The 13,534-nt window shown below is 49.5% G+C and overlaps 5 protein-coding genes across 5 annotated transcripts; 3 read left to right on the forward strand and 2 right to left on the reverse strand.

The window, feature by feature from the left end:
* Positions 1-1,508: 1,508 nt before the first annotated feature.
* F5B22DRAFT_5831 (magnesium transporter NIPA-domain-containing protein) lies at positions 1,509-3,517 on the forward strand. Its single transcript, XM_047973341.1, has 7 exons — positions 1,509-1,689; positions 1,810-1,853; positions 1,912-1,937; positions 2,026-2,116; positions 2,171-2,422; positions 2,483-2,774; positions 2,840-3,517. Exons 1-7 carry the CDS (start codon positions 1,676-1,678, stop codon positions 3,297-3,299), a joined length of 1,179 nt encoding a protein of 392 aa, XP_047836216.1. The 5' UTR covers positions 1,509-1,675; the 3' UTR covers positions 3,300-3,517.
* Positions 3,518-4,526: 1,009 nt separating this feature from the next.
* Positions 4,527-6,060, reverse strand: F5B22DRAFT_5874 (ribosomal protein S3). The gene is made up of 2 exons (XM_047973599.1): positions 5,655-6,060; positions 4,527-5,467 (listed from the first exon to the last, which is right to left on the reverse strand). The coding sequence occupies exons 1-2, from the start codon at positions 5,675-5,677 to the stop codon at positions 4,708-4,710; spliced, it is 783 nt and encodes a 260-aa protein (XP_047836217.1). The 5' UTR covers positions 5,678-6,060; the 3' UTR covers positions 4,527-4,707.
* Positions 6,061-6,086: 26 nt separating this feature from the next.
* Positions 6,087-7,992, reverse strand: F5B22DRAFT_582505 (uncharacterized protein). Its single transcript, XM_047973303.1, has 2 exons — positions 7,232-7,992; positions 6,087-7,150 (listed from the first exon to the last, which is right to left on the reverse strand). Exons 1-2 carry the CDS (start codon positions 7,500-7,502, stop codon positions 6,510-6,512), a joined length of 912 nt encoding a protein of 303 aa, XP_047836218.1. The 5' UTR covers positions 7,503-7,992; the 3' UTR covers positions 6,087-6,509.
* Positions 7,982-9,656, forward strand: F5B22DRAFT_582508 (glycosyltransferase family 25 protein). Its single transcript, XM_047973304.1, has 3 exons — positions 7,982-8,386; positions 8,437-8,628; positions 8,783-9,656. The coding sequence occupies exons 1-3, from the start codon at positions 8,135-8,137 to the stop codon at positions 9,485-9,487; spliced, it is 1,149 nt and encodes a 382-aa protein (XP_047836219.1). The 5' UTR covers positions 7,982-8,134; the 3' UTR covers positions 9,488-9,656.
* A 497-nt stretch (positions 9,657-10,153) lies between these two features.
* Positions 10,154-13,216, forward strand: F5B22DRAFT_6162 (protein-tyrosine phosphatase-like protein). The gene is made up of 2 exons (XM_047975572.1): positions 10,154-10,377; positions 10,465-13,216. Exons 1-2 carry the CDS (start codon positions 10,363-10,365, stop codon positions 12,943-12,945), a joined length of 2,496 nt encoding a protein of 831 aa, XP_047836220.1. The 5' UTR covers positions 10,154-10,362; the 3' UTR covers positions 12,946-13,216.
* Positions 13,217-13,534: the final 318 nt, after the last annotated feature.

The raw sequence follows: 13,534 nt of genomic DNA on the forward strand, positions 1-13,534 counted from the left end.
CCCTACCCTACCTAGTAATCCTGAATCGAATGTCTACTTGTTCACACCACTGTAGGAGAAGCTGCACCATGTTCTGCATTATGCAATTCCGTCCAATTCTGCCGGGTCTTAACCCTCTTTATAGGACAGTAGTGGAAGAGGTTGGTTAACAAGACGTCACTGGGAAATCCAGCAGACTCGAAACGTTTGAGCTGGCGCGCACCCTGGGGTCTGAAACAATTCGGACAAAACTTTTAAAGGCTAACCTGAATTCTTGTTAGCGTCTTTTCTAACTCACCTTTCCCCTGCGTGCACCATACCATACACGTGTACTCTCTCTCTCTCTCTCTCACACACACACGCGCTGGTGCTGCTGTGCTACGGAACTATCTATCACCTGGTGCCGAGGCTGACAGGGAAGAGCCTATATATGTATCACGCTATCAAACTAATAGATATATTTGTAGTGTAAAGTGCTATAGTTTGTTTATTCAAGGATCGATTGCAGTTAAATACTTAATTACTTACAAGGGGGGGTCACGAAGCAAAAAAGATTCGATCGACGTAGCTCGACGCCACGCACTACATTTAATTAGGGGTTGTCCAGGCGAGCCAGGGCTGTCCAGGCACACCCGCCTGCAGGAGGTGATCACACTAGTAGCGGGTAGGGTTAGGTAGGGTACCGTACATTTGTACTCGGGACCGCCTGCCCCTGGGATCATTCGAGCTCGAGGGCAGTGTTCAGCCTGTTGGGAGGCATCCCAATACCTACATCATAGTATCTCTTTAAATTACCATACAGTTCCTAAGTATACTAGGTACTACAGTCCACATGTTTCAGTAGATACTTCAATAGATACTTCAAGTACCTACTTGGAAAGAGCCGAGGTTTACGCACACAGCTTAGTGTAGCGTATCCAAGTATCTGTACCTATGTAGGTACATACTGGTATGGAGGTACCTAACTCAGGTGTTTAATCACCCAACTTGGCGCGACAGGCAGCACCTAATCACTGCAGGTGGCTATCAGTGCCCAGGTGGTCGGTCACCTTGGCTTCGGGTACATCTAGATACCTCTTATAGGTGGCTTATAGGCGGCATTTTATACTATGATCCTCGTACCTCAGCGTCGTAGTAGAGGTACCGCACAAAGCAACTTGGCTTCGCGGCCAACTTACTCAAGAGTCCACGCTCCTAAACCCTCTCTGACCTGGCTGCTGATCCTTACCTCCAGACTCGTTTGGTCTAGGTTAATGGTTAATCCTCTTGTCGCAAACCACCCTCTCTGTCGCCAGCCCATCTCGTCGTCGTCGTCTTCTACCAATCCTCCTTCGCTCATCGAACCAGTCCCCCGGATCTGAACTGCCCATGGCCACACCTGAGTAGTCGAATCATCGCACTCCAATTCCGACCAACAGCGACATTGTACTACGCCACCTCGCTCGTTCTACATCCCGACCCGGACGCAGTCGGCTACTTAGTCGTCCCCTCCGACTACCATACCCAGCTCGCGTCTACCGCTGTGTCGAGCCACCGTGGCAACCGTGGCATATAGTTGATCGAAGCGCATCAAACCCCCGAGGCCTCTCCGCCGCCTGCCTCGCCCGGCGCGAGTTTGCAGACTCAAACCCCAACTTTCGTTTTGTTGTTCCCGTGACTACATTCTTTACCGGCCACCTGGCGCATCTCCTTCAATATGATAGACGATAAGTACGACCATCTTTCGTCACAGCGCGCGCCCAAACTCACCCTCGTTATCCCTCGACCTCCACGTCATCTTCCGCACTCGGGCCGTTTCTAAAATGTAGACTGACATGGAATCTGCGGCAGATATATTGGGCTAGCTTTGGCCGTCTCCTCTAGTTTGGTGCTCGGTAAGTCCATGTAATCCCCGTTTCGCCAACCACTCAACTAATCTCAGTTTTACCACAGGCGTCAGCTTCGTAATAACAAAGAAGGTATGATAAAGCCGAACTTGTTGGCGCTCGTCATACGATGCTTCTAGCCACAGCTGCTAGCGATGGCGACCATGCTAATTCAAGCCAGGGTTTAATACAAACGGAAGAAAAGCATGGCTTCAATGGAGAAGGGTTTCAGTATCTACTGAATGCCACATGGTGGGCTGGCAGTCTGACAAGTGAGTGTCTATCCTTTTTGGATCTCCGATGGCCCCAAGACTGACTTCAGATAGTGGTCATTGGGGAACTCTTCAACTTCGCCGCATACGCCTATGCCCCTGCGATTCTAGTGACGCCATTGGGCGCATTGGCTGTTTTAATAGGCGCTGTCCTAGGCTCGTATTTCTTGAAGGAAGAGTTGGGAGTGCTCGGAAAGCTCGGCTGCGCCATCTGTCTCCTTGGTGCTCTTATTATCGTGCTTCACGCGCCTCCTGATGAGGAAGTCGAAACTGTTGACCAGATCTTGCAGTACGCACTTCGACCAGGTAAGAAATCGGTTATACCAGGCTTCTAGCACCCGGAACGCAAATTAATCCGTCGGCTAGGATTCCTGATTTATTCTGTCATCGTTGCTATTTTCGCTGTCGTCATGATCTACAAAGTTGCGCCCATCCACGGTAGGAGCAATCCTCTGGTCTACATGTCGATCTGCTCTACCGTCGGCTCTGTCTCCGTCATGTCTATCAAGGCATTCGGTATCGCGCTTAAGCTCACCTTTGCCGGCAATAACCAATTCACTCACGCGTCGACCTACGTCTTTATGATCGTCACGGGTGGCTGCATTCTGACACAACTAAACTATTTCAACAAGGCACTTAGCCAGTTCCCTACCTCAATGTATGACAGCAACCCAAATGCGATAGCAGCTCACGGTTTTCGGATTTATGCTAACAAGATTCCAGCGTGAACCCATTGTACTATGTCACATTTACAACAGCCACCCTCATCGCTTCCTTTATCCTCTTCTCCGGTTTCAATACAACAGATATCATCGGAACATTTTCGCTCCTTTCTGGGTTCCTTATCACCTTTGCTGGTGTTTACCTTCTCAACCTCTCCCGGAAGGATCCAGATGGAATGAAGATGCTTGCCGGCCAGGGTACTGATGCTATCGGCACCGATATGGTATCAAGCATCCAGACTCGCCTTAGCATGCAATCTAGGCGCAGTCAAGATCCACGAGCTAGTATAGGAAGCCGAGGTCACTCTGATAGAGAGGGTCTGATGCGTGCGTATGACGAAGAACAAGCACATGGCTTTGAACTACCCGATGATGATCACAAGAGTACTTCAAGGATGAATGGGATGAACGGGCGTGCCGGAAGAGCCTACGAAACGATCGAGATGGAGAATCGCAATTAGATTTGCATGCTGGCCCATTTATATCTAAACAAAGAATGAAATTTCCCCTGCGTCACCTACCTACGCAGAAACGTTCCCCCTCCCGACCGCATTGTATATTTCCCCTCCCCAAAGCGATTTATTTATCGACGAATTAGAACGGCCCCCCCTTTATCCGACGAGAAATCGCGCATGAAACGGTATTTATGGTTTGAACGTTTTTTTTTTCGTTTTTTTGGTCTCGAGAATTTAAAAGACCCGGCTTGAGATGCCCATCCCTCAATATCTATACATAATCGCCGGGGAGAAACATTTTCAGCCCTCCCTCCCTCCCTCCCTCCCAAAAGAAAGGAGGGTGTATGAGTATAGAGTTAAGAGGGGAAGGAAGGGTGGGTGTTTCTTCAATCAAATGAGATGAGACGGGAAAGAAAGCGAGAATTAAGAAGGGGAAGGGAACATGACAAACCAGGGTTTTTGGAATTCATATATCGGCGTTCCGGGTTGGGGACATATTATCTTATATTTTTGGGGGTTTGATTGCTTGTTTGCTTGCTTTTCTAGTTGGGGCTGTGGAAATGAAGATGTTATTTACAGCTTGAGAACTGGAAGATTTGATGTTAAATTAAGTTAAGATGGTGTTGTTGGTGTCAAACTTGTGGCTGTGTAAAGTAGAGGAAAGTAGAGGAAAGTAGAGTGAAGTGAAGTCAAGCAAAGCGAAGTGAAGTGAAGTTATAAGCTATAGTTCATACCAGCTGGGAATTTATAACGCACCTGGAGGAGCTGTGTTGGTTGCCGTTATATGTATGTTAATTACCCCCTACAAATCAGCCAGTCATATGTCGTTTTTCGTGCCTTGGTCCCTTGCATGGTGGATGTTCTGTGTTATGCACAGACTTGCTGGGATATGTAAATGTAAAAATAAATAATGCTCATCCATCCATTTATTCGGTCAAGCCGATTGTATGTAATATATAGATACTTAGAGATATTCAAGAATGCTACGAGTTTTAAAGCAAGCCTCTTGGCTTGACTTATCATTTGCCTCGACAACAATCGCAACTTACACATTCAGACCAATCGTAACAATGAAAGTATACATCTATCTTCATTCACTCTGATGAATTGATTGCCTATCGTGGTTTACGTGGTTTCATCTACTAATTATCACAGTAGCAGAGAAAACACACTTCATACAACTCATGCATTAAAAACAATCCAGAGTGTCTGATTCTCAGGTTCATTTCGTTGAATTTCCCTCCCGTGCCAATGCAAATGATCAAGACGCCGAAAAGTTTGCCGTTTAGCAGATTTGTCCCAACTTCCATCCCTTTTTGAGATTGAAAATCTGCGTTTTCTTTACCCGTTCGTTTCTAACACCACTAGAGAGGGTTCAGGTATATTGAGGAGTCCAGCACCGACCGACTCAATTCTAACCCTCGACGGGAGCGGCCTCCTCACCGCCCTCTTCCTCGGCCGCACGAGCAGCCTCGGCCTGGGCCTGGACCTGAGCGGCCTTGGCACCGTAGTCCTGGCTCATGGGCTGGACGACGTTGGCCTCCTCCTTGGGCTCGATGATTGTGACGGCATCGGGCAGGGACTTGCTAGGACCGGCCTTGCCCTCGGGGTCGGAGCCGCGCATGATCTTGACCTTGATACCCAAGACACCCTGGCGGAGGAGGACGTGGCGGGTGGCGCTGTCGATGAAGTCGCGGGCGGGCTGACCGGAGTGGATCATGAAGCCGTCGGTGAACTTCATGGACTTGGCACGCGCAGCGCGCAGCTTACCGGAGACGACGACCTCGCAACCCTTGGCACCAGACTCCATGATGAAGCGCAGGACACCGTAGCAGGCACGACGGACGGCGAGACCGTTGAGGAGCTTGTAGCGCAGCGACTCGCACTGGGCGACGGCGGAGAGACCGCGGTTCTGGACCTTGGCGGCGTAGAGCGAGACGCTGTTCTCGGGGAACTTGAAGCGCTTCTGGATGAGCGAGGTCAGCTCGCGGATGCGGCGACCCTGCTCACCGAGAACCTCCTGGGTGTGGGTGGCGCGGATGATGATGTCGGTGACGGTGGGCGTCACGCGGACCTCGACGCCCGAGTATCCCTCCTCGGCGAGCTCATGCTGGAAGAACTCGTTCAGCTCGGCGTAGAAGACACCGTCGGCTACGAACTTTCTGCGCTTGGAGCTATAATCGGAGGAAGAAGGACTTGGTCAGCGAAATGTGCGCAAGCTTTGGCTCGTTGTGGGAGGTCTTGTGGGTGTGTGTAGATATGCATCATATATCGCGGGATGCACGCAACTTGCTCCTGGAGGGGCAGCGCCACGGCAATTGTGCCCATTGCAATGACATAGCAGAGATCTATTCGACTCACATCTGAGTTCCGGCTGTGGCCATCTTGACTGATTTCCCTCTGGATTGACTGCTCGAATCGTTGTGGAGGTGGGAGGAATGGTAGGTCGGTTGGTCGATCCGATGGTTGGGCGATGGGTTGGCGGTAGTTAGCAGTCTCACGAGAAATTTCGAGAGTCAATGTAATTTTGGTGGAGGGACGGGCGTACCGTAGCTGGACAGTGACGCATGCACTGTTCTGGAATTTTGGCGGTAGGGGATTTTTGGCTTAGGGCTCAGATTTGTGTGGTGCTCGCTGCCGCTATCTGTTCTTGGTACATTGGTACGTACTTATCTGCTGTGGCGCAGGTAGCGCTACGTGCCCCCTGCTTCAAGAGACTAAGCCACCTCCTGGAATATATGTATGAAGCTTGAGGCTCTGGTTGAGCAAGCTTCCACTAGATACTTTACAACAGTCTCTATCAATGCGTGCAACGAACTCGAAAATAGTTGCTTGATGATGGATCGCAATGTTTAGTAATTACAGCTTGACTTCTCTGGAAGCTCCTCGATCACTAGGCATAAAATGTGCCTATGTATTGCATCTTCATCGTACTCTCCAACCGTTATGCCCCCGATAAACATGAAATATCTCTTAATTCGATGTCTGCTCGCAAACTAAATGCTTCAGTTATAAAAAAACATGACATACTTCTGGGAAGGTATCAGGATATCCAAAAATCCGGCATACATGAATGAGTAAAAAGCCACCCAGCAGCTAACATGAAAGATATAAATGTCAAGCATCAAACACCAAACGTCAAGCCCCCTAATGAGATTACAATACATGGTCGGTGATTTCGTTGTTATACAATACCAGCATTTACTCCTTAAGCACCTAGCTTCCTCTCGCTGTATCAGACGGCAATTCGCTGACTCCAGTGACATATCCTGTGCTGTGAGCCCGCTCCGGCTCATAAGTTGAACCTATATCCGAATTCAGTAATGGCGGCGTGTATGACATTGTCTGCCCTGACGATGGGTAGTTGGGCTTGTAGTACTCGCTATGAGGGGCCCATCGGGTGGGAACGATCACCCTCTGTGTCTGATCCGTTTGGCTTTTCCCTTTTTGCATTTTTATGAGGGCGAATATGATGGCAGCTATCACGATAGCGCCGCCGATGCCTCCACCAATACCGCCACCTATAGCTGCGGCATTGGAGGAGGAGGAGGTAGAAGGGGGGGTGGAAGGAGAGGAGAGGGAAGTTAACGTTGGGGAAGCCACAGCCGGGGCACTCGTGCTGATCACCATGGACTGAATCGAGCTTACAGTACGAGTTAGGGTAGAGGATGTCGTAATGGAGGTGCTTTCTGATGCGGAATGGTCGGTTAGGTTGATGTAGTGCGAGAAGAACACTGGCGTACTGCCTGGATCGGAGCAGTTGAAAGCTTCGAGAAACGCCTGGGTCCCGTTCTTCAAGTCGATATCACCAATATTTCCATCCCAGTATATGAAATCATTGTCACCGGGCTGGCAGTCTGCGTACGTATCAGTCAGTCAAGTGAACGTGAAATAGGAATATCTCGAATCACAACATCAAGACACCACGAAGAACTGACCAGTAAGTTGATATTGCTGGACGGATTCTGGATTCCCTTCCTGCTGCAGGATGATCATCATACTGCTCATATTAGACACCCATTTCCACGGTTGGCTTTGCGGTTGGCCCACTATGAAGGCGATGTTCGAGCTGAAGACAGTGTTATCATTGCTGAATTGGGGGCCTGGTAGTGGAGGATAGATAAAATGATTGTTTGGGTCTGGAGGTCTGTTGTCTTGACTAAGGACTAGGCATGCAGCAGCCAAGAACGCGAGAATAATCATATTCATTGCCGATGTAGTTGTTAATCACTCTTTGCAAGTTGTTGTTGTTGTGAAAGAAACTCGGCTCAAATCTGAAAGTAGAATAAGTTGCGTTTCTCCCATGACCAGATTCCGGGGGGTTCGATTCTCCCCATGTTATCTCGATTACATCTATTTTCACCAACACGGTGCCACCGTGGTATCATTGGACTCATACTTCGGCCTAGTCCTCATCTCACACTGCATTGATAACGGATTCAATTCCTAGCTGTCATCCGTCGTGTTGTTACAATGCCGATACACGAGGCTGGCCTCAGAGAGTGGTGTATCCAGTCAGGTACGAGGGCATGTTGCTTCACCAAAACTCCCAGATCTTATTGCGACATGAATTCAGACAGGGTGGTCGATAGCCTAATTGGGACGCAGCCAATCCTGGGGTTGTGGTCTGATGGTGTGCGCTTGCGGCCAACAGCTTGTAGGGGTCTACAAATGACCTCAGCCCCCAACGAACACGAATTGTAACCCAACTATTTGAATTTATTATCCGCGCTTCCTTGCGAAATCCCTAAGCCTATAGGTATAATAAGGTCCCAAATCTATGATATAGGCTGTGGCGTGTTTCGAGGAATTGTTAACTCAAATTTTAACGTCAACTAATCATGATAACTTCCATTCAACCCTTCATCCAATACTTCCTTCGCCTTGGCAAACTTGCCAAGTTTAATATGCTTCCCTTAATACACAAGAACATACCACGCGGGCGTGTATATCTCGTTCTTTTGAGCCTCGCCTTGATTGCTATAGTATTAGTATTTCGATCCCTTCAGACCACAGATCATGCTAAGCTGTTGCCACTGGCTGCCATGTCGAATATCTCACCAAGAGACCTGGCAGCTAATGGAACCCTTGGTGTATGCCATCTAACGATATGCTTTCTAGCAGTTACTTACCTGAAGAGCAGTTTCATAAGATCCTAGCCCTATCAACTGGACCGAGCTGGCGCACTCGAGGTCTTGACGCCGCCGCACAGCTTACCGGTCTACAGATCACTATACCACCTCAACCCCGCAACCCGCCGGAACTTATCAGTGCGTTTGCTAGCATTGGCAAAGAGCAAGGTGCAACTCTGCCACGTCTTGGGTCGGCTACGGCGGTATGTATTTCTTGGAGCATACTCTTCCACCTATAGCAACTTGCGTGGGCGGACTTTCCCCCTCAAGATGACTAGCATTCCTTGGAGCATGTAGAGTCCCTTAAATTCCGTCTACGTCGCCCTGAGAATGATTACTGACCTCAGCGAAATGCAGTGGATGGCACATCTTGATCTACTCAAATACGTTGTCGCCTCGGAGCTAACAACTGCATTTATCGTAGAGGACGATGTCGATTGGGATGTAAGGATCAAAGAGCAAACAAAACTAATATCAGACAACGTCCGGCTTCATACGGGGACGTCGGCCGAAGACACAACACCCTACGGCACCGAGTGGGATGTCCTATGGCTCGGGCATTGCGGCTCGTTGATTGCCGACGGGATGCCGGAGCCGCGCTCATACGGCGATTATTCCCGATGCGAGACGGCTCTCTACTCGGGATGGTCGAAGCAATTTTTGCGTGAGAAGTTGGCGGAGAACCATCGACTGGTGCAGACGTCTATACAGACCGTGTGCACTTTTGGATACGGTGTGACCAAGAGCAGCGCGCAGAAAGTCTTGAGTTTGGTGGGCACAGGGGCAGATGAAGCTTTTGATGTGAGTCTATCGGCACACTGCCGAGCGGGTGAGTTGCGATGCTTGGTGGTCAACCCCCAGGTATTCAACCATTACGAGCCACCGGCTGGGCATGGCTACCTGAGCCACGTTCATGTTGGCGACGGACAGGGGAATGCGGCATCCGAAAAGGCAGAAGCTGAGTTCGAACGCGAGATGGGCACTACAGGCAACATTATGAAAAGTGCTCGGTGTGAAGCACTCTTCCACAAGACTTGTATGAGACCTCCATCGGAGATATGATAGGACGATATAATCAAAGGGGAGTGCAAGTACCTATTCCGATTCAATTTCAGTTAGGTTGTCGTAATGTGCTCTATATGGTGAAATCTGGGTTTGACTTGTCTGAGGCATAGTAAAATGTCGTTTCTTGTAAACCTGGGTGATCAATTAAGGGGTCGTCATATCTATTGTCCACCCATACACAGAGGTATCTAGGTACCTGCTAGCAGATCCGCTGTAAACCGCCCTTTTTATGGATACCCAGGTACCTTGTACCCAGGTACTTTACTGTAGGTACCTCCTCCTCTGTCCTCCCAATTTCTCCACACCTCCTCCTCCGCTCAAGTGGTTTTCATGTGACGTCGGTATCAGCGATCTCAGCGCTGCAGCCTACCTAGGTCATGTTTTAAGTGTTCTGATCTCTATTCGCCCTGACCCTTCAGCCTTGTGCCTCGTCTCGTGCCTTGTGATCAGCTAGCTACTTGCAGCTTGCTACGGGCGAGTGAGCGCTGGCTGCCAGGTCACCACTATTCAGCTTCAACAGTCCAGACGATGCCCTTGTCCACTTTGTCTGGGATCAGACAATCCAACATGGCACACTAGGTTAGGTATCAACACAACGACCCCAAACTTAGGTACCTAGATCGCCGACAAAAGTGTCTTATTTCATGTCATTTCATACAGATATGTGCTTAAACATCCGCCTTCATAATCACTATCAAATCCCCGCAACCACGCCGAGTGCTTCAAATCCATCGTCAACCGCGGTACATGATAAGTCCGCAATCGGCGCCGACCAAATGTGCTGTTGACCTCCGAAACCCCGGACCGTGCCAGTACCCGCCGTAGACGACTTGATCGATCGCATTGCTGTAGCCTTAGCCACAGCGCCAAAGATGCTGCCCGACCCTGTATGTTTTTGATTTGTCCCAGCAGATGTGCTCTGATAGAGCGCCTCGTCCTTGGGATCCGTGCTTACTGTCTCCGCTTCTGCCTAGATCCCCAACGTTGACGCCATTCGCTTTGGCGATAAATATTCGGGCGAACTACGTCTTACAGACCACCACATCATATTCTGTCACCCCATATCGCCACCCAACGGCGCCGCCCCTCCTCCGAATGCTCCAAAGTACAGGGAGTCTTACATCGCATACCCCATCATATCGCACTGTATTTTCAGACCCTGTCCCAGTGTCACTGGACGCCCCTCATCCGTACGATTGCGCGGAAGAGATTTCACCTTGATAAACTTCCTTTTCGCGAATGAGTTACACGCTAGAGAAGCCTTCGAACGCATCCGTGCTAGGACCTGCCGACTGGGGTCTGTAGAGAAGCTGTATGCTTTCAGCTACCAGCCTCTCAAGGTCGAGAAGCCATTTAATGGCTGGAGTCTCTATGATCCGAGGGCCGAATTCAGGCGGCAGGGCATCAGTACGAAGTCGGTGGACAGGGGCTGGAGGATCTCTTTGATCAACAAAGATTATACCTTCTCTCCGACATATCCGGCGTTGCTTGTCGTCCCATCCAAAATTTCCGACAATGTCATCAAGTACGCTGGTCCTTATCGGTCTAGGGCCCGAATACCAGTATTAACGTATCTACACTCCCTCAATAATTGTTCCATTACCCGAAGCTCTCAGCCCTTAGTCGGCTTTAGAGGGAATCGTAGCATACAAGATGAGAAACTCGTCAGTGCTTGCTTCTCTGCTTCGGCTACGGTCGAGTTCAATGGCCTTGAGGTACCTACTCTAGATACAACAGAGCCAAGTCCTTCATCTAGTCAGATTGATCTCCGAGCTTCTAGTTTAGAAGGAGAGGCAAGTGATACTGAACGTCTGGAGGATGACCTCATTGCTAGTAGCGAAGCCAACCATGACGCCCAAACAGGCAGGCGAATATACGGGGCGCAGCAGAGTAATCTGATTGTAGATGCGCGACCTACAATAAATGCTCTTGCAATGCAAGTCGTCGGGAAAGGTTCAGAAAACATGGAGTATTACCCTTTCGCAAAAAAGGCCTACTTGAATATCGACAACATACACGTCATGAGGGAATCTCTCAATACTGTCATAGAAGCTATCAAGGATGGCGACATCTCAAAATTACCTCCAAACCGCGAGTTACTGATAAAGAGCAACTGGCTTAAGCACATAAGAGGGGTTCTGGATGGGTCAGCTTTGATAGCACGACAAGTGGGTATTAATCATTCTCACGTTCTAATTCATTGTTCAGATGGATGGGATCGCACGAGCCAACTGTCAGCACTGTCTCAACTGATGCTCGATCCATTTTATCGCACAATAGACGGTTTCATTGTGCTAGTCGAGAAAGACTGGTTATCATTTGGGCATATGTTCCAACAGCGCTCTGGCCCACTCGGACACGAGAAATGGTTTGTTATTGAGCGAGATGCCATGGCTGGGTCAGTTATGCAGCCTGGAGAGCCCGATGGTCGGGCGGGCGAAGCTTTCGAAAATGCGATTGCTGGTGCTAAAAGATTCTTCCATCGAGGCCGAAATCAGGAATCAAGCAGTGACGCTGATGTGGATGGTTCAGGCTCGCCCCCTGACGAGAGTACGCAGGGCAAGAGGTCATCTGAGTCCTCTCCTATCACAGAAACCACGCGCCCTAACGAAATATCTCCCGTTTTTCACCAGTTCCTCGATGCGACATGGCAACTCTTGCGACAGCACCCAACTCGGTTTGAATTCAACGAAAGATTCCTTCGTCGCCTTCTGTACCATCTTCATGCGGGCCAATATGGCACTTTCCTATATAATAACGAAAAGCAACGCATGGATGCTCACGTCCACCGAAGAACTAGATCGGTATGGGATTACTTCTTATCACGGAAACACGACTTTCTGAATCCGGAATATGATCCCACAATTGATGATCGGCAAAGCGGTCGCGAGCGATTGCTATTTCCTAAGCTGGGGGATGTGCGGTGGTGGGCACAATGCTTCGGCCGATCCGACTCCGAGATGAACGGATATCTGGACCAAGCGGCAGCACATGAGCAAAGAATAGGCAGCTACGCAATGACACCTACCGGATCTCCGAGTAAGAACGGTAGTAGGTCACCGCAGCCTCCCGCGAGCCCCAAACCTCCAAGCATGCCGACCAGTCGAAGTGTGCTTACAGGGGTAGAGTCAGCTCATGAAGTGCTCACAACGGACCGTGAGAGTCCCGCAACCCTCAAACACAGCGCTAGCGCTGATTCGCCGCGCGGGTTTGCGGTGAATCTGGCCAAGATTCGCGATGGTGTCACAAGCCTAGATCTCGGCCGCGGCTTATTTGGGGGGTCGGATAAAGGAGACCCCGCAAAGAGCCACGACCCTCTGGGTGTCCAAGGCGAACAGGAAATGGCGGATATGGCAACTCACCCAACACGCCAAAACCTCGGCCACGAAAGAGAGATGGAAAACACGCCAAAGCGCTCTCTAGGCGACAGCTCAACATCCTTTGAGATGCAATGATAACATATTATTTTGAGGAAGCTTCGTCAGGTGAAGTATGGGACTCGTGTGAAGAACAGGGTGAACAGGGCTGGTGACGAGATCCAGTTCCGGTCTCGTAAGTCTCACGACTAACGATAAAAATTGGTCTGCTGTATGGTGTATTGTGAATCGTTTTCATGAATCCTGCGATAGATAGAGGGGCATAACTTTTGAGGGTTAACAGATATACAATCGCTTGTAGAGGATAGTATCGTGCTGCTGCATTGTTGATGGGAAAACTAGGCCCTAGACATAATTTACCACCACTTGACTACTACGTGTTAACTTAAAAAGCTACCATGGGAGGGGAATTAATACTCACGAAAAAGAAAGAAATTCGTTTGTTGTGCTAGCTATTTAGGAGAAGGTAAGGGGGGCTAAGCGGCTGTCGAGGAGGGACACATTTTTGTACATACATAGGATACAAGAGGTCTTTCCACCAAATGGATCTTCACATCTACTGTATATATCCCGCCATCTATCATCATTGACCGTTGCTCATCTTCAGCAGTTCCTGGACTATGCACATTAAAAGAAAGCTCGAAGTCCGCCTAGGTCTGCAATACCG

The sequence above is a fragment of the Xylaria bambusicola genome (genome assembly GCF_022495145.1).
Source record: "Xylaria bambusicola strain CBS 139988 unplaced genomic scaffold F5B22scaffold_1, whole genome shotgun sequence".
Taxonomy (NCBI): domain Eukaryota; kingdom Fungi; phylum Ascomycota; class Sordariomycetes; order Xylariales; family Xylariaceae; genus Xylaria; species Xylaria bambusicola.